At 56.9% G+C, this 17,941-nt stretch overlaps 1 protein-coding gene across 1 annotated transcript; it reads left to right on the top strand.

The window, feature by feature from the left end:
* Positions 1–1,021: 1,021 nt before the first annotated feature.
* Positions 1,022–17,557, top strand: lrp12 (low density lipoprotein receptor-related protein 12). Its single transcript, XM_030086634.1, has 10 exons — positions 1,022–1,560; positions 2,643–2,699; positions 2,920–3,055; positions 5,056–5,258; positions 5,957–6,204; positions 9,026–9,175; positions 9,243–9,464; positions 9,549–9,815; positions 9,992–10,327; positions 16,444–17,557. The coding sequence occupies exons 1-10, from the start codon at positions 1,452–1,454 to the stop codon at positions 17,341–17,343; spliced, it is 2,628 nt and encodes an 875-aa protein (XP_029942494.1). The 5' UTR covers positions 1,022–1,451; the 3' UTR covers positions 17,344–17,557.
* Positions 17,558–17,941: the final 384 nt, after the last annotated feature.

Genomic DNA, 17,941 nt, shown 5'->3' with positions numbered 1-17,941 from the left:
CTCCAGAGCACCAGAGAAGGTCGCTAGATTTGTCGCTAGTTGCTTTTGACAAAAAAACGTCGCCAAGAGGCTTTGGAAAGTCGCCAGATTTAGCGAGAAAGTCGCCAAGTTAGCAACACTGGCCGGCCGGCATCGGTGCTCGGATCACTCGTAGTGACGTAGCACCGGAGGGATCGTCTCTGATTGGTTGACGCTCAGCGGCAGCGCGTCGAAAGTTCAGTTTTCCCAACTCTCAAAAAGCGACGCTCACGACGCTCGACGCCGGGGATGAGCGTCGTGGGCGTCGACGCTTGAAACGCTCGAAAAGCGACGCTCATGACGCTCCTGATGCGCCGCCCCACCGCCTGCCGCTCCACGACGCTCGTCCACCATAGACTTTGCATAGAAAAGCGCCGCTCACGACGCTTGCGACGCGTCCGGTGTGAATGCAGCATAAAAGGTCTGCCTCTGGCTTCCTCATGTCGAACGCACCTACTTTTTGGCTCGACACCTGTCCGTGTGCGCAACCCACCGTCTCCGTTCTCCTGGTTTGCTCCCGGTCTGCTAATCTAGCGCACGCGCACTGCACGCTGTTATAGTAGTCAAACGTCATTCCGCAACAATTTTAAATTAAAAAAAATAAACCTCACAAGCAAAAATCACTGAGCCCTACGTGTTTACCAACCAGTCCTTTGTTTTCACCGACACGATCGCCATTTTAATTTGTGACGCGATTGTGACGTAAGCCGGAAAAGGTATAGTCTTCATTGAATTATTCACTCCCAGTCGGTGATGAATAAATAAAGTAAAGCTCTACTCTCTCCCCATTAAAATACGCTAAACCATGTGTCCTGCATCATACCGAAATGTGAGACGTTTACAGGAAAAAGCCCCACGTGGAAGCCGGTTCAGTACTGAATGACTTTATTAAAACGGACAATACGTATCTCGGAGCGGTGCCCGGTCCAAGATGGCGGCCTCGGCTCGGAGCGAGGCCGCCTCGTGACGTCACGGGACCGCGGGCACGCACTCGGGGCGCGCTCCCGCCTGCTCTGTTGTTGTTGGGGTCGACCAGAAGCTAACCGCTAGCGGCTAACAGCTCGCAGTGTGATGATGCGCTCGGACCGGTTCGGCCGCCGCTGACTCGGTCCTGGTTTCTCGGCTCGGACCGACCCGCGCCTTCTGTCCGGGCCCGGTTTTCTCGCTGCTGCGTGGAGATTTCGTTTAGCTTTACGTGCTAGCGTCCGTTCGGACGATGTGTGGTCGGCCGCTCAGCCACCGTTAGCAGGGTTAATGTCCGTGCGAGCCGCGGTGCTCGGACACCCACCGACCCCACAGCCGGAGAGCCGAGCCACGGATGCTGCCAGCGGCTAGCCGCCCCGCCGCTTCGTTTCACCCCGACAGCCCCGCTGCTGGCCCCGCATCTTTTGTTTCCGATGCTAAGCTAGCGGCTAAAGGCCGGCTCGGGTTTGATGACATGTCGCGCGCTCTGCAGTGACCTTGGGACTTCTCAGCTTCATCGTCTGCATCACAACGACGTGCGGGTCAGAATGGCCCTGCTCCACCTGCTGCTGCTCACAGGTGAGTCCCGCACGGAGCCCGCTACCTGGACAGGTGAGGGAGTCCCACGGCAGGCGGGACTCGGCTCTCTCCTGACCCTGGCACATCTGGACTGGCACAGGAAAATTCCCAGAGCCAGCCTTTGTTTGTGCCTGGAGCCACTGAAAACGCATCTTTTCTGGACCCTGCATTTGCGCATGCGCAGCACGGCCGCAGTAAACTGCACGCTCAGTAGATGAACAAGAAGAACAGTGTTCTTCTGCAGAACCATGGCTCCCAGGCAGTGGAGAACACGGAAAACAACCCACTGTAAATATTACCAGCAGAGAACAATACATCCAAACATCAGCACTGGCAGAACTCGGAGAACAGTGGGAGAACACACACAGATCGTCATTACAGTGACTGGAACCGCTAAACTACCAAGTCCAGAAGAACCTGGATGGGACCAGGACAATATGGACTGGGACCAGAACCTTGAGAATATGCACTGGGAGTCATGACACTGCCCCCAGTGGCCTTGCATGGCGGCCGCCTCCACTGGTGTGTGAATGTGTGTGTGAATGGGTGAATGTGATAATGCAGTGTAAAAGCGCTATATAAGTGTAGAACATTTACCATTTACCATGACACCCTGGAGGAGAACACTGTTCACACTGACCTGGACCTGGATAAGGACCAGGAGCAGCGCCTGGACCTGGAACAGGACCAGGAGCAGCGCCTGGACCTGGAACAGGACCAGGAGCAGCGCCTGGACCTGGAACAGGACCAGGAGCAGCGCCTGGACCTGGAACAGGACCAGGAGCAGCACCTGGACCTGGAACAGGACCAGGAGCAGCGCCTGGACCTGGAACAGGAGTAGCACTTGGACCTGGAACAGGACCAGGAGTAGCACTTGGACCTGGAGCAGGATCAGAATTCTCAAGAAGTTGTGTTTTCAGTGACTCGGAGCTCCGTGGTGTGAGCAGGGCAGCGCTCTGGCTTCAGATCCCCCGCGGTGGAACCTGGAGGCGTCGCTGACGACCTGCAGGCCACAGCGTCCTGTTAGCACGCTGCGTTAGCATGCTCCTACGCTCCTAAGCTCCCTTCTCTGTGTCTTTAAGGATTCGCTGCTGCTGCTCAAAGGAACGACAACGTCTATGTGTCTGGCGTTTCTAATGGTAACACACACACACACACACACATACACACAATGACCTTAGCATCTATTTGTGCTTTAATTGAAAACCTCCATGTTTGTCACCATGGTGACAAAACTCCATGAGTTAGTGTGCCGTCAACACACTCACAGTAGTGTGTGTGTGTGTGTGTGTGTGTGTATGTGTGTGTGTGTGTGTGTGTGTGTGTGTGTGTGTGTGTGTGTGTGTGTGTGTGTGTCAGCTTGCGGTGAGGTTGCAGAGCTCCTCCGTGCTTCCAGTGGAGTCATCACCAGTCCTGGATGGCCTTTCCAGTATCCCACCCGCCTCAACTGCAGCTGGAACATCAGGGCGCGGCCCGGGGACGCCATCACTGTCAGGTGCCGCGCTGCGTTCAGGGTCCACCCAGAGAGGGTCGGGTACCGTGCTGCGTTCAGGGTCCACCCAGAGAGGGTCGGGTACCGTGCTGCGTTCAGGGTCCACCCAGAGAGGGTCGGGTACCGTGCTGCGTTCAGGGTCCACCCAGAGAGGGTCGGGTACCGTGCTGCGTTCAGGGACCACCCAGAGAGGGTCGGGTACTGTGCTGCGTTCAGGGTCCACCCAGAGAGGGTCGGGTACCGCGCTGTGTTCAGGGTCCACCCAGAGAGGGTCGGATACCGTGCTGCATTCAGGGTCCACCAAGAGAGGGTCGGGTACCGTGCTGCATTCAGGGTCCACCCAGAGAGGGTCGGGTACCGCGCTGCGTTCAGGGTCCACCTAGAGAGGGTCGGATACCGTGCTGCGTTCAGGGACCACCCAGAGAGGGTCGGGTACCGTGCTGCGTTCAGGGACCACCCAGAGAGGGTCGGGTACTGTGCTGCGTTCAGGGTCCACCCAGAGAGGGTCGGGTACCGTGCTGCGTTCAGGGTCCACCCAGAGAGGGTTGGGTACCATGCTGTGTTCAGGGTCCATCAGACAGGGTCTTGTTCTGTGCCGCGTTCAGGGTGAGGTCCGTGCTGCGTTCAGGTTTGAGTTCCGTGCTGAGTTCAGGGTGAGGTTCCGTGATGCTTTCAGGGTTCCGTGCTGCATTCAGGGTGAGGTCCGGGCTGCGTTCAGGTTTGAGTTCCGTGCTGCGTTCAGGGTTCCGTGCTGCGTTCAGGGTGAGGTCCGTGCTGCGTTCAGGGTTCCGTGCTGCGTTCAGGGTTCCGTGCTGCGTTCAGGGTTCCGTGCTGCGTTCAGGGTGAGGTCCGTGCTGCGTTCAGGGTGAGGTCCGTGCTGCGTTCAGGGTTCCGTGCTGCGTTCAGGTTTGAGTTCCGTGCTGCGTTCAGGGTGAGGTCCGTGCTGCGTTCAGGGTGAGGTCCGTGCTGCGTTCAGGGTTCCGTGCTGCGTTCAGGTTTGAGTTCTGTGCTGAGTTCAGGGTGAGGTCCGTGCTGCGTTCAGGTTTGAGTTCTGTGCTGCGTTCAGGGTGAGTTCCGTGCTGCGTTCAGGTTTGAGTTCCGTGCTGCGTTCAGGGTGAGGTCCGTGCTGCGTTCAGGGTGAGGTTCCGTGCTGCGTTCAGGTTTGAGTTCCGTGCTGCGTTCAGGGTGAGGTCCGTGCTGCGTTCAGGGTGAGGTCCGTGCTGCGTTCAGGGTGAGGTCCGTGCTGCGTTCAGGGTGAGGTTCCGTGCTGCGTTCAGGGTGAGGTCCGTGCTGCGTTCAGGGTGAGGTTCCGTGCTGCGTTCAGGGTGAGGTCCGTGCTGAGTTCAGGGTTCCGTGCTGCGTTCAGGGTGAGGTTCCGTGCTGCGTTCAGGGTTCCGTGCTGCGTTTAGGGTGAGGTCCGTGCTGCGTTCAGGGTTCCGTGCTGCGTTCAGGGTGAGGTTCGTGCTGCGTTCAGGGTTCCGTGCTGCGTTCAGGGTTCCGTGCTGCGTTTAGGGTGAGGTCCGTGCTGCGTTCAGGGTTCCGTGCTGCGTTCAGGGTGAGGTCCGTGCTGCGTTCAGGGTGAGGTCCGTGCTGCGTTCAGGGTGAGGTCCGTGCTGCGTTCAGGGTTCCGTGCTGCGTTCAGGGTGAGGTCCGTGCTGCGTTCAGGGTTCCGTGCTGCGTTCAGGGTGAGGTCCGTGCTGCGTTCAGGGTTCCGTGCTGCGTTCAGGGTGAGGTCCGTGCTGCGTTCAGGGTTCCGTGCTGCGTTCAGGGTGAGGTCCGTGCTGCGTTCAGGGTGAGGTCCGTGCTGCGTTCAGGGTGAGGTCCGTGCTGCGTTCAGGGTTCCGTGCTGCGTTCAGGGTGAGGTCCGTGCTGCGTTCAGGGTGAGGTCCGTGCTGCGTTCAGGGTTCCGTGCTGCGTTCAGGGTGGGCCTCCCTGCTGTGTTCTGGCCTGGTCCTGCCCCGGCCTCCTGCGGCTGCGGTCCAGTCAGCTGTGTTGTTTTGCAGCTTCCAGGACTTCGACCTGCAGGGTTCGCACCGCTGCTCCTCGGACTGGATGTCCATCAGCAGCTACCGGAGCCTGGACGGGCTGCGGGTGTGCGGCTCGGCGCTGCCGGCGCCGTACATCACGGCTCAGGACCACGTGTGGATCCACTTCCACTCCGACGACAGCCTGACGGGGAAAGGCTTCCGACTGTCCTACATCAGCGGTGAGGGGCGGGGCGGCGGGGCGGCGCGGCGGCGCGGGGCGGCGGTTCCACCCGACCCGCTGGACGCCGCTCCAGCTGTGGTGGAGGGTCGGACTGGAAAGAGTCTCAACGCAAAGCACTGTGTGTGTGTTGTGTGTGTGTTGTGTGTGTGTGTTTGTGGGTGTGTGTCGTGTGTGTGTGTGTTTGTGTGTGTCTGTTGTGTTTGTGTGTGTGTTTCTGTTGTGTGTGTGTGTGGGTGTGTGTCGTGTGTGTGTGTGCGTCTGTTGTGTATGTTGTGTGTGTCTGTTGTGTATGTGTGTTTGTGCGCGTGTGTGTCTTGTGTGTGTATGTGTGTGTGTGTGTCTTGTGTGTCTGTTGTGTATGTTGTGTGTGTCTGGTGTGTGTGTGTGCGCGCGTGCGTGTGTGTCTTGTGTGTGTGTGTGTCTTGTGTGTGTCTGTTGGGTATGTCGTGTGTGTCATGTCTGTGTGTGTGTGTGTGTGTGTGTGTGTGTCTGTGTGTGTGTGTGTGTGTGTCATGTGTGTGTCATGTGTGTGTCATGTGTGTGTCGTGTGTGTGTGTGTGTGTGTGTGTGTGTGTCTGTGTGTGTGTGTGTGTGTGTCATGTGTGTGTCATGTGTGTGTCATGTGTGTGTCATGTGTGTGTGTGTGTGTGTGTGTGTGTGTGTGTGTGTGTGTGTGTGTGTGTGTGTGTGCTCCAGGCCAGCTGGCGGCCTCCAGCTGCGATGTGGACCAGTTCCACTGCTCCAACGGGAAGTGCGTCCCGGACTGGTGGCGCTGTAACTCCATGGACGAGTGCGGCGACAACTCGGACGAGGCGCTGTGCGTCGACGCCCCCTTCTCCTTCCAGCCCTGCAGCCTCAACCAGTTCCCCTGCCTGTCCCGCTACACCCGCGTCTACACCTGCCTGCCGCACAGCCTGCGCTGCGACGGCAGCATCGACTGCCAGGTGACGCCTGACGCGCCGCCTGACGCGCCGCCTGCTGCTGAAGTTGTTGTTGCTGACCTCACTGTTGTTGTTGTTGTTGTTGCTGACCTCATTGCCGTTGCCGACCTCGTTGCTGACCTCGTTGCTGTTGCCGACCTCGTTGCTGACCTCGTTGCTGTTGCTGACCTCGTTGCCGACCTCGTTGCTGACCTCGTTGCCGTTGCCGACCTCGTTGCCGTTGCTGACTTCGTTGCTGACTTCGTTGCCGACCTCGTTGCCGACCTCGTTGCCGTTGCTGACTTCGTTGCTGACTTCGTTGCCGACCTCGTTGCCGACCTCGTTGCCGTTGCTGACTTCGTTGCTAACTTCGTTGCCGACCTCGTTGCCGTTGCTGACCTCGTTGCCGTTGCTGACTTCGTTGCCGACCTCGTTGCTGACCTCGTTGCCGTTGCTGACCTCGTTGCCGTTGCTGACTTCGTTGCTGACTTCGTTGCTGACTTCGTTGCCGACCTCGTTGCCGACCTCGTTGCCGTTGCTGACTTCGTTGCTGACCTCGTTGCCGACCTCGTTGCCGACCTCGTTGCCGTTGCTGACCTCGTTGCTGACCTCGTTGCCGACCTCGTTGCCGTTGCCGACCTCGTTGCCGTTGCTGACCTCGTTGCTGACCTCGTTGCCGACCTCGTTGCCGACCTCGTTGCCGTTGCCGACCTCGTTGCCAGGGGTAGACATTCAGGGAGATGTACTGCTGGCCCCCCGGGCCGGTGGATTTTGATGTTCACCGGCCCGGACACGCACGTTAAGCGTGCATCCTCTCTACAGGCAACTTGACATGACGCTGTTGTAACCATGGTAACTGAACCACTGGAATGTGTCACGTATCAGTAATGAAAACTCATTTGTTTCAGTCAATGCCATTTATTTTAGTCCTGCTACAGTAGAACAGTGTGGCAGTGTGGTCACTCAGAGGGACCGCCCACTGGACTTAAAGCCGTTTTGAAACAGTACTTTTTATCGTTGGTGCTCAGTGTGAACGGCTCTATGAAAATGTAAATAAAATACATCTATTCTAATATCACAGGTCATCTTGATCCATTCTGCTGCAGCTGATACAGAGGACAGGACAGGCTGATAGAGACTGAAGTGTATGTTAACAAACTGTTTTGTTTTTTTTGTTTTTTTGGATGGGGGGGGTAAATATTGGGAAAATGCTGCTTCCCCCATGTATTTATTTTATTATTGTTATTTTTGTATGATCATAACCGTGGATCATATGCAGAATTTGAATGTATGATCTGAGCGTCACTATTTCACTTTAATAAAGCTGCCGGCCTGCATGCAGTACCTGTCCTCACCATTGAAGCGTGGGGGCACTATGCCTTAAATGTCGCTGAAAGCAGACGTATTCACACCGATGCACGCGCACCCCCCCCCCCCCCCAATAATTGATTTCCCCCCACCCCACCCCCCTCCTCCAACTTTTTTTTTTCTTTGGCTTTTTTGCCAGGCGCCTGGCCGGGAGCTGGGGGTTTAAGAAACTTTTTGTTTTTAATCGTTATAAGGTGGAACTTGTGTCGTCGTCTTCTGCTCTTCTTCTCCTGCGATGCGCCGCTGACTCTGAACACGAGGCGAGCGAGTGGCGGCGTTCACGTACCGGGAGGAGCTCCACTGTGTGGCAGCAGCTGCTTTCAGGGCTCAGAAGGAATGAAACCTCGTCTTTGGTTGGAATCACGTAGCGCTACGATTTATTCACGGTACCACTGGGAATTAAAGTGAAATGATTTATTTATTTTCAAGGCATTATTTCTCACTGGGCCAGCGCATTGCGCAATCTGCTGGCTGGACGGGTTTAGAAGTGCTCCCGGGCCACCGGGCCATTGACAATGTCCAGCCCTGGTTGCCGTTGCTGACCTCGTTGCCGACCTCGTTGCCGTTGCTGACCTGGTTGCCGTTGCTGACCTCGTTGCCGACCTCGTTGCCGTTGCTGACCTGGTTGCCGTTGCTGACCTCGTTGCCGACCTGGTTGCCGTTGCTGACCTGGTTGCTGTTGCTGACCTCGTTGCCGTTGCTGACCTCGTTGCCGACCTCGTTGCCGTTGCTGACCTGGTTGCCGACCTGGTTGCCGTTGCTGACCTGGTTGCCGTTGCTGACCTGGTTGCCGACCTGGTTGCCGTTGCTGACCTGGTTGCCGACCTGGTTGCTGTTGCTGACCTGGTTGCTGACCTGGTTGCCGTTGCTGACCTGGTTGCCGACCTGGTTGCCGTTGCTGACCTGGTTGCCGACCTGGTTGCCGTTGCTGACCTGGTTGCCGACCTGGTTGCCGTTGCTGACCTGGTTGCTGACCTGGTTGCCGTTGCTGACCTGGTTGCCGTTGCTGACCTGGTTGCTGACCTCGTTGCCGACCTGGTTGCCGTTGCTGACCTGGTTGCTGTTGCTGACCTCGTTGCCGTTGCTGACCTCGTTGCCGACCTCGTTGCCGTTGCTGACCTGGTTGCCGACCTGGTTGCCGTTGCTGACCTGGTTGCTGACCTGGTTGCCGTTGCTGACCTGGTTGCCGTTGCTGACCTGGTTGCTGACCTCGTTGCCGACCTGGTTGCCGTTGCTGACCTGGTTGCTGTTGCTGACCTCGTTGCCGTTGCTGACCTCGTTGCCGACCTCGTTGCCGTTGCTGACCTGGTTGCCGACCTGGTTGCCGTTGCTGACCTGGTTGCCGTTGCTGACCTCGTTGCCGACCTGGTTGCCGTTGCTGACCTGGTTGCCGTTGCTGACCTGGTTGCCGTTGCTGACCTGGTTGCCGACCTGGTTGCCGTTGCTGACCTGGTTGCCGACCTGGTTGCCGTTGCAGGACCTGGGCGATGAGATCGACTGCGACCTCCCCAGCTGTGGAGAGTGGTTGAGGAACTTCTACGGTTCTTTCAGTTCTCCAAACTACCCCGACTTTTACCCCCCGGGGAGCAACTGCACCTGGCTGATCGACACCGGAGACCACCGCAAGGTAGCGCCTGAGCGCCCCGAGTCCGGGACGGCGACCCCCGACCCCTGACCCCGGCCTCTCTGTGCAGGTCATCCTCAGGTTCACGGACTTCAAACTAGACGGGACCGGCTACGGCGACTACGTCAAGGTGTACGACGGTCTGGAGGAGAACCCCCGCCGCCTGCTGCGGGTTCTGACGGCGTTTGATTCCCGGGCGCCGGTCGCCGTGGTTTCCTCGTCGGGTCAGCTCAGGATTCACTTCTACGCCGATAAAATCAACGCCGCCAGAGGGTTCAACGTCACCTACCAGGTAGGCGTGCGTTCCGGAGGAGGGCGGGGCTGGGCCGGCCCCGCCCGGTCCGGCCCCGCCCGGTCCTGACGGCCTGTCCTGCAGGTGGAGGGCTTCTGCCTGCCCTGGGAGGTGCCCTGCGGGGGCAACTGGGGCTGCTACACCGAGCAGCAGCGCTGCGACGGCTTCTGGCACTGCCCCAACGGGCGGGACGAGCAGAACTGCTCGGCCTGCCAGGAGGACGAGTTCCCCTGCTCCCGCAACGGCGCCTGCTACCCCCCGTCGGACCGCTGCAACTACCAGAACCGCTGCCCCAACGGGTCGGACGAGAAGAACTGCTTCTTCTGCCAGCCGGGAAACTTCCACTGCAAGGTGAGCGGCGTGAGAGGGGGGCCAGGCCCCGCCCCCAGCGCACTCAAGTCTGTGTGTGTGTGTGTGTGTGTTTGTGTGTGTGTGTGTGTGTGTGTGCGTGTGCGTGTGCGTGCATCTGTGTGTGTGTGTGTGTGTGTGTGCGTGTGCGTGCATCTGTGTGTGTGTGTGTGGTGCAGAATAACCGCTGCGTGTTCGAGTCGTGGGTGTGCGACGCGCAGGACGACTGCGGCGACGGCAGCGACGAGGAGAGCTGCCCGGTGGTGGTGCCCACCCGGGTGATCACGGCGGCCGTCATCGGCAGCCTGGTGTGCGGCCTGCTGCTGGTCATCGCGCTCGGCTGCACCTGCAAGCTCTACTCGCTGCGCATGTTCGAGCGCCGCTCCTTCGAGACGCAGCTGTCCAGAGTGGAGGCGGAGCTGCTGAGGAGGGAAGCCCCGCCCTCTTATGGTCAGCTGATCGCGCAGGGCCTCATCCCGCCCGTGGAGGACTTCCCGGTGTGCTCGGGCAGCCAGGTACGCCCGTTCGACCCCCCGCCGAGCAGCCCCGGACGGGGACCCCCGGTCTGAGCCCGGCAGGGAACCGGACCGATGGGCTCTGAGCCCAGCTGAGGGGAGGCCTGGTGGACGGTCGCCATGGCAACCAGGAAGCAGAGGGAGGCTCTGCTCTGATGTTATAGAGTAGTGTGAGACCCTGCTGACCCTGACCCCGGGTTCTGAGGGTTCCCCGTGGGGGTTCTGAGGGTTCCCCGTGGGGGTTCTGAGGGTTCCCCGTGGGGGTTCTGAGGGTTCCCCGTGGGGGTTCTGAGGGTTCCCCGTGGGGGTTCTGAGGGTTCCCCGTGGGGGTTCTGAGGGTTCCCCGTGGTTCTCATGGTTCTAACTGTGGCACATTTTCAATCTTTTTTATGACCGATGCCCGACGGCCTTCAACCGGTTCATGGCCGCTCGCTGAAGGCCCGCCCTGCTCCACCTGTCCACGTTGCACGTTGTTCCGCGTGACGTAGAAATCGTCTGGACTCCTGTCCGCCGGGGTCAGGCGGACCGATCCGCGGGCGTCCGCGCAGCAGCCGCAGTTTGTGACGGCGTTGCGCAGGTGTAGCATCGCCGGAGCGCCGCAGCAAACGCAACATGGCGGTAAGACGGAGCTGCAGCCTGACGGCTCCACAGAAAGACTGAAAAACGGAGACAGCGGACTGTCTGGAGGAGGAGGTCTGCGGCAGAAGTGAAAGTATCTAACCGCCCCGCTGCCGCCACCCCAGCGCCGCCGCCCCGCCCCGCCATCCAGACACAGAATAAAAAGGCTAAATTAACTTTAGTGCTAAATGATAAGGTCTGCCAGTGGATGAGCCTCGTTTCCTCTGAAGAGTCAGTGATGAAGGAGCAGAAACAGTCTGCAGAGCCTCAGAAGCTTCTGGATCAGCCGCCTGCAGGGAGCCTCTGAGCCTTCCTGACCAGCCTGTCGGCCGGCTGCCGCCTCTCGTGGTCACGCCGCCGCCCAGACGACGGCACCTGGCCCTCGCCCTGCCGAGAGGCTGCGTGCTGCCGCTCCCGCTGTCCGACTCCACCGCTCACACTCATCGCCATTCCGAAATGCCGCTATTCCGACACGGGAATGTGCGTCACTCCGAGCGAGTCGCTGACTCGGCGCTGTCCGGTGCTGAACTGCAGATTCACACTGACGGCGAACTCTCCTAAAGTGTAGAACCGCTACAAGAAGTGGGTCCAGCAGCAGTCCTGCAGGCTTCGGCCGGCTCCTGCTGCTGGTTGATGATGTGGAGAGCGCGGCGCCGAGGGGGGGTCACTTCCTCCCCAAAGCTCCTGAATCCCTTTTCTAAACCGTTCTGATGGAGCCGAATGCTGATCTGGATTCAGATCAGAACGCGGCTTCAGACCGAACCGCTTCACTGACAGTCTGAGAGAAAAATAGTATTCGTGTAACGCCGCTCAGTGCGACACACACCCCCCCCCCCCGCTGAACAACACTGACACACACAACGACACCCCCCCCCCCCCCCCCCCGCTGAACAACACAGAGACACACAACGACACACCCCCCCCCGCTGAACAACACTGACACACACAACGACACCCCCCCCCCCCCCCCCCCCCCCGCTGAACAACACAGAGACACACAACGACACCCCCCCCCCGCTGAACAACACTGACACACACAACGACACCCCCCCCCCGCTGAACAACACAGAGACACACGACACCCCCCCCCCCGCTGAACAACACAGACACACAACGACACCCCCCCCCGCTGAACAACACAGAGACACACAACGACACCCCCCCCCCGCTGAACAACACTGACACACACAACGACACCCCCCCCCCCGCTGAACAACACAGAGACACAGGGCTTGAAGACCTCCGGCACAGTGCCGGAAATCCGGCGTGGAGATATTTTGGAGGTTTTTTTTTTCTTCTCTGTAAGCAGTCATTAAGTGACCGTTCTAACTACCAGTGGTGCTCAATGTTCAGGAGTTTTAGCCAATCAGAGCGAGCTGGGCGGGCCTTAAGTGTTTCACACTTTGAACAAAGCATCTGATTGGTTTCTAGCCGTGCGCTGATCACTTCAGTGTCTCCTCTCAGCGGCCAGAGTGGAGCGGCCTCAGCTGAGTTCGCTGAATTCTCACCACGTGACCGCTCGCCGCTTCCTGGCCGCTCGAAAACCATATATTTTCTCTGTGAAACGGCCGCCCTCGCCGCGCTACTCGCTGCCGGTGTGAACGTCCCGCAAGTCGACGGGCGCGCGACTCTTTCGCTGGAAACGCTCTCCGCCGGCCGCCTCCCGCCACTCAAGATGAGCGACAATTGCATCATTACATTGTCTTTGTATGTAATCTCATTGCACGAAACTTGGCGTCTCGTCCGGTGGAAACATACTGGAGCTTGTTTGAGCTCCGTGGAGAACGGAGGCAGACCGCCAGGTCAGAGCGCAGCCCGGGGAGGCGCTCAGAAACAGGTCAGAAGTGTCTGAGCTCTGTGGAGAACCGAGTCAGGAGAGTTTGGAGTTCACGTCCTGACAGTCCTGGACTGAGGTTGTTATGGCTCGGGAAAAGAAAAAGAAAAAACCTCCCTATCGTCTCATTGGTTCCTCTTATCGACAGGTCGGTTAACTTCCCAAAAATGTTGGAAAACACAAAACAATAACAAAAAGTTGTTTCACTTTATTTTTATTTTTGGAAAGGGACAGTGTGCATGTAAACATCATCCTTCAGAAAAAGGGACAGATGCCTGGACCAGGTTGTAGCTTACTTTTGATTTGATTTATTAATTTCATTCACTGAAATAAAAAAAGGTGAATGCAACATACTCGCATCCACATACTTCAGCACAGATCTGATGAATGAAAAGGTACAGAAAGAAGCAAAAGCTTATAATATCTGCCTCTTATCAGTTCAGAATCCTTTACACTTCCCGTGTGCGCATACTGCTAATTTCCGCCTGCTGTCCCTTCGGCAGGTTGATGTATTAAAATAATAAACAGTAAAAACAAATGAAATGAACAATGAGACGTCAGTTTCTAACAGTAAAAAGACAGTGACAGTGAGGCCGGTGAAATTAAAATGGATAGCTTTAAGAGAAGACAGAGCAGAGTCGTCTGCAAACACAGGCGCATGCGTGCGCACACACACACGCCCTGAGAGTGTAAAGTACCCCCCACACACCCTTACAATATTCAATACAATACCCCCCTCCCCATCCCAGCCTTACCTAACCATGTGTGCAAACTTGAGTTGATAAGATCCATTTCTTTACCGAACAGGAAGGACTTCAGGTCTGTGAGGCTGTTATTTCTGCTGGGAGGTTATTCCACTGGTCTGAGGACACAACAGAAAGATGATTTAGCAAAACATTCTCCCCTCGACACTGATCTAGTGGTCCGTGCTGATGTCTCAGAGCACAGAGAAATAAACTGTTTCAGTGGTGGAGGTGCGTCATTATGTCTGATCTTAAAAAGCAGGCAGAGATTAGCATGTATGATCATATTCTCAAGACTCAACATGTTGTATTTCTGAAGCACTGAGCAGTGGTGGTGGGAACGCTTTTTCTTATCATGAATTTTTATGGCGCTTCTATAAAATGAAAATAGTGGTTTTAGAATTGTTTTACAAGCTTGTTGGGGAAGACTTTGTATCAGCAGTGTTTCCCCTGGGTTGAGAATTTACTTGTGGTGGTGGGCCGGGCGGTGTAGGAGGACGTTGCGGTCTTTGATAAGTGCATTCACAGTAACCTAGTCAAACTGCTTTATGAACCATGTGTTATTTATTCTAGATACATCTTAAGCCTGCTTTAACATAAACAGAACCAAAAAGAAAAGCGAAATAAAAAAATGAAGGAAAAACAGCCATTTAAAGCCACTTGCAAAGCTAGTTGCAAAGCTGACAGTTTGTGTCAGAGCAGTGTATTTTTCTTGGTTTAGTAAAAAAGATCTCCAATGCCTTTCGGTACGGAAAGGATCGGGTGTCAGGTCCATTCATGCTGATGCGCATGCATGCAGCAAGATGCTCCCCTTGCAGCCTGTTCCTCAGTTCAGTTTTGATCTAAAAGAGAAAAAAAACTTGCATAACCATAATGCAAAAGAGCACAAGAAAATTAACTGAAATTATTCACATTGTGCTCTTATGCATTATGGTTTAAATCACTTACTAGAGCTGGGCGATATGGCCTCAAATCAATATCACGATAATATTAAGCAGTTCACCTCGATAACGATAAATGGACGATAATTATCTACTGGGGGGGCATTTAATCACAGCTTTTTATTGTACTGGATTAAATTTATGACAGTTTACTGTGGACTCAGGTGGTGCAAACATTATTTATTTCTCATTAAATGGGGTCAATGTTCTTGAAATGCTATTACATTTATCAAGATTAGGGTACAAAACATATCTATGTATCCTAACTTTCACAGCAACAGATGTCCAGATCCGACAGAACTCTGCTGGTAATGTAAATGTCTTCTCTGTGGGCTTCAGAGAAAATCCGATGACTGGAAGACTATAGAAAATTATTAATGTTCCGTGGTTCCAGATGTTTCCAGTGTGATGTGGTGTTATGAGCAGCTGAGAACGGAACACAGCTGGACGTCTACCTGTCCCTGAATTACAAATGAGCCCAACTTATTTGTTTACAATCTCCTTCTCAGTTTCCTGTCCACACGGCATCGCTTCAGGAAATATCTACATCCACGCAACATGACAAGGACTCAAAACGATGTAGTTCACCCGCCAGGCCTTCAGATGGCGCCGTCACTCTGACACAGCAACTCCAAAATAGAGAAGAAGACACGGAGCAGGACTCGGAGCTGCACATGCAGCGTGATAGAAACAGACATAACACCAGAACATACAGCCTGCTCAATAAAACAGCACGAGGAGCTTCTGCAGGAAAAATCAGCCAATCGAGCTGATTATAAGTTTTACTGTCCGGGACGGTCGACCAGCATTAATCTGCAGCCTGCAGGCTGTTAGCCTGTAGCTGGTAGCGGCTAAACTAGCATGCTTCCATGCTATGTGTCCAGAGATCAGAGTGCACGGGGGTGCGCGAGCCTGACACCCAGTGTGAGAGACAGACCGCACGTTTTTTTTTCATTCATCTTCTTCAGCGGGTGTCAGTCTACTTGGTCGGCCCGCCCAAGTAAAGTGTATGTAGGGGAAACTCTGTATCAGTGCTGGAGCGGGTCTGGTGGTTGGATGGGAAGATGAAGACCTGCAGCGCTGTCAACGGGATTTAAAGGATAAGTTCAGTTTAAACAGTTTTCACGTTGTTTTTGAATGAAGTAGAACAATATTCTCACCCCGAATACTTTTCTGATCCGAACAGAGCTTCGGGAGAAATTTCGATCCAAAGTGGAGCTGCAGACCTCCGTATACTGTTAGCCAATGGGGCATGTGTGGCGCCGGCTCCCAAAACGACTTTAATCGTCCAAAAACTCATCAGTTTCACCAATATTTCCTCCTGGTCGCTCAGCCTCTCCTCCACCACAGCCCGGGGTCTCCAGATACATGCTGCTGTGGTTTTACAGATCTCTGAAGTGAATACGGTGATTTGGATGTAAACCGAAGTACATTCACCAAGAGACACAGTAGGTGGCGCTGTGCACCAGAGTTGTTGGTCGCCACCCGCGTATATGAGTATATTGTTCGACTTCGTTCTATAAACAACGCGAACACTGTTTAAACCGAAGTTATCCTTTAATATTTCCAGATGGATGCGTTGCGCTGTCAGGTTCTTTTGGGTGTTGCCCCGAGTTGAAATGTGATTCATGCCCCCCCCCCACAAAAATTTTCAGGCATGCGATCTTTTCCTGCTTAAAGCCCTGGAGACACACAACGACCCCCCCCCCCCCCCCCCACCGAGCAGCAGTCGTGCAGCTGGAGTGACTCGGTGATGTCGGGGTCGTCTGCGGCGCCGTCATTCCGTGACTCCAGCTGCAGGAAGACGCTCGACTCTGTGGAGAGCGCCTCCTGCTGGAGCTTCAGAACAAGAACCGATAGTATTAATCAGTCAGAGTTTCTGTTAACGGGTCACGGTTCACGGTTCACGGTTCACGGTTCACGGTGTGCATCCCTGGTTCTCATGGTTCTAACTGTTGTCATGTTCCTCACGTCCTGCAGGCGTCCGTCCTGGAGAACCTCCGCCTGGCGGTGCGCTCTCAGCTGGGCTTCACCTCGCTGCGCCTGCCTTCGTCCGGTCGCCATAGCAACCTGTGGCGCCGGCTCTTCAGCTTCTCTCGCTCGCGGCGGTCTGGCTCTCTGGCTCTGGTCTCTTCCGACCTGGAGGACGGCGGCGGCGGCGGCGGCGGCGGGAGCCCCGGCTCGGACCTGCTGTCTCCGGACTCGGACGACACGGACACGGAAGGCGAGCGCGTGCAGGAGCGCGGCGGCGGTGGCGGGGCGGCGGGGGGGCCGGTGTCCCCGCTCCCGCAGAAAGTCCCGCCCCCCTCCACGGTGGAGGCGGTCGCCTCCGCCATGTTGTCGGCATCCTCGGGCCGGGACGGACGGCGGGAGGCCACGCCCCCTTCCAGCCCCGTCGCTATGGGAACCTCCCATCTGGATTCAGAGGTCGAGGCCCCGCCCACTTCCACCCTGCAGCGCCTGGCCCACAACTTGAACCGCCTCGCCAGGAACTGGACCCGATCGGGCCCGAGTCCGGCTCAGAGCTGGACCAACCACAGCCCGCTGCACCAGCTGGAGACGGGAAGGGCCGGGGCCGGGGGCGGGGCCGAGGCCGGCGAGCGGCGCGGCGGCGAAGACGATGAAGACGTGGAGCTCCTGGTCCCCGCGTCCGACTCCGACGCCTCGTCCTCATCCTCACTGCCGGCCGACGCCCGGCAGCCGCTCCTGGAGCCACGCCCCTCCGACGCCGCGTCCCACGCCCCCCGCCGTCACCGTAGAAACGGCAGCGGTCCCTGTGAACACTGCGGGATGGTCCACACCGCGCAGGTCCCCCAGGCCTGCAGGGAGGTGGCGGCCAAGACGGAGAGCAGCGACGACGAACTGCTGCTGCTGTGCTAACATGCTAACATGCTAGCATGCTAGCTGTCAGCTTCATGAACAGTTAGCATGACGTGCTAACCTGTCGGCGATGTCCGGTTGACGTGGTGATGGGGTGATTACGGTACGAACTTTCCAGCTGTCCCTGTCCGTCTGTTACACCGTTCCCCCGGTGCGACTGTATATAGCGTCCTGACTGGACCCTGGTCCCTGAGAGCGTCCTGACTGGACCCTGGTCCCTGACTGGACCCTGGTCCCTGAGAGCGTCCTGACTGGACCCTGGTCCCTGACTGGACCCTGGTCCCTGAGAGCGTCCTGACTGGACCCTGGTCCCTGAGAGCGTCCTGACTGGACCCTGGTCCCTGACTGGACCCTGGTCCCTGAGAGCGTCCTGACTGGACCCTGGTCCCTGAGAGCGTCCTGACTGGACCCTGGTCCCTGAGAGCGTCCTGACTGGACCCTGGTCCCTGAGAGCGTCCTGACTGGACCCTGGTCCCTGACTGGACCCTGGTCCCTGAGAGCGTCCTGACTGGACCCTGGTCCCTGAGAGCGTCCTGACTGGACCCTGGTCCCTGAGAGCGTCCTGACTGGACCCTGGTCCCTGAGAGAGCGTCCTGAC

This window comes from Salarias fasciatus, unplaced genomic scaffold (genome assembly GCF_902148845.1).
Source record: "Salarias fasciatus unplaced genomic scaffold, fSalaFa1.1, whole genome shotgun sequence".
Classification (NCBI taxonomy): domain Eukaryota; kingdom Metazoa; phylum Chordata; class Actinopteri; order Blenniiformes; family Blenniidae; genus Salarias; species Salarias fasciatus.
This window is presented reverse-complemented; position numbering and strand designations above follow the sequence as displayed.

Excerpts from the sequence above, each read along its gene's own strand:
- lrp12 (XM_030086634.1), top strand. The coding sequence starts at position 1,452 with ATGACATGTCGCGCGCTCTGCAGTGACCTTGGGACTTCTCAGCTTCAT. Across the intron at positions 1,561-2,642 it reads CCACCTGCTGCTGCTCACAG|GATTCGCTGCTGCTGCTCAA; the intron begins GTGAGTCCCGCA and ends TGTGTCTTTAAG. Across the intron at positions 9,176-9,242 it reads ACACCGGAGACCACCGCAAG|GTCATCCTCAGGTTCACGGA; the intron begins GTAGCGCCTGAG and ends CTCTCTGTGCAG.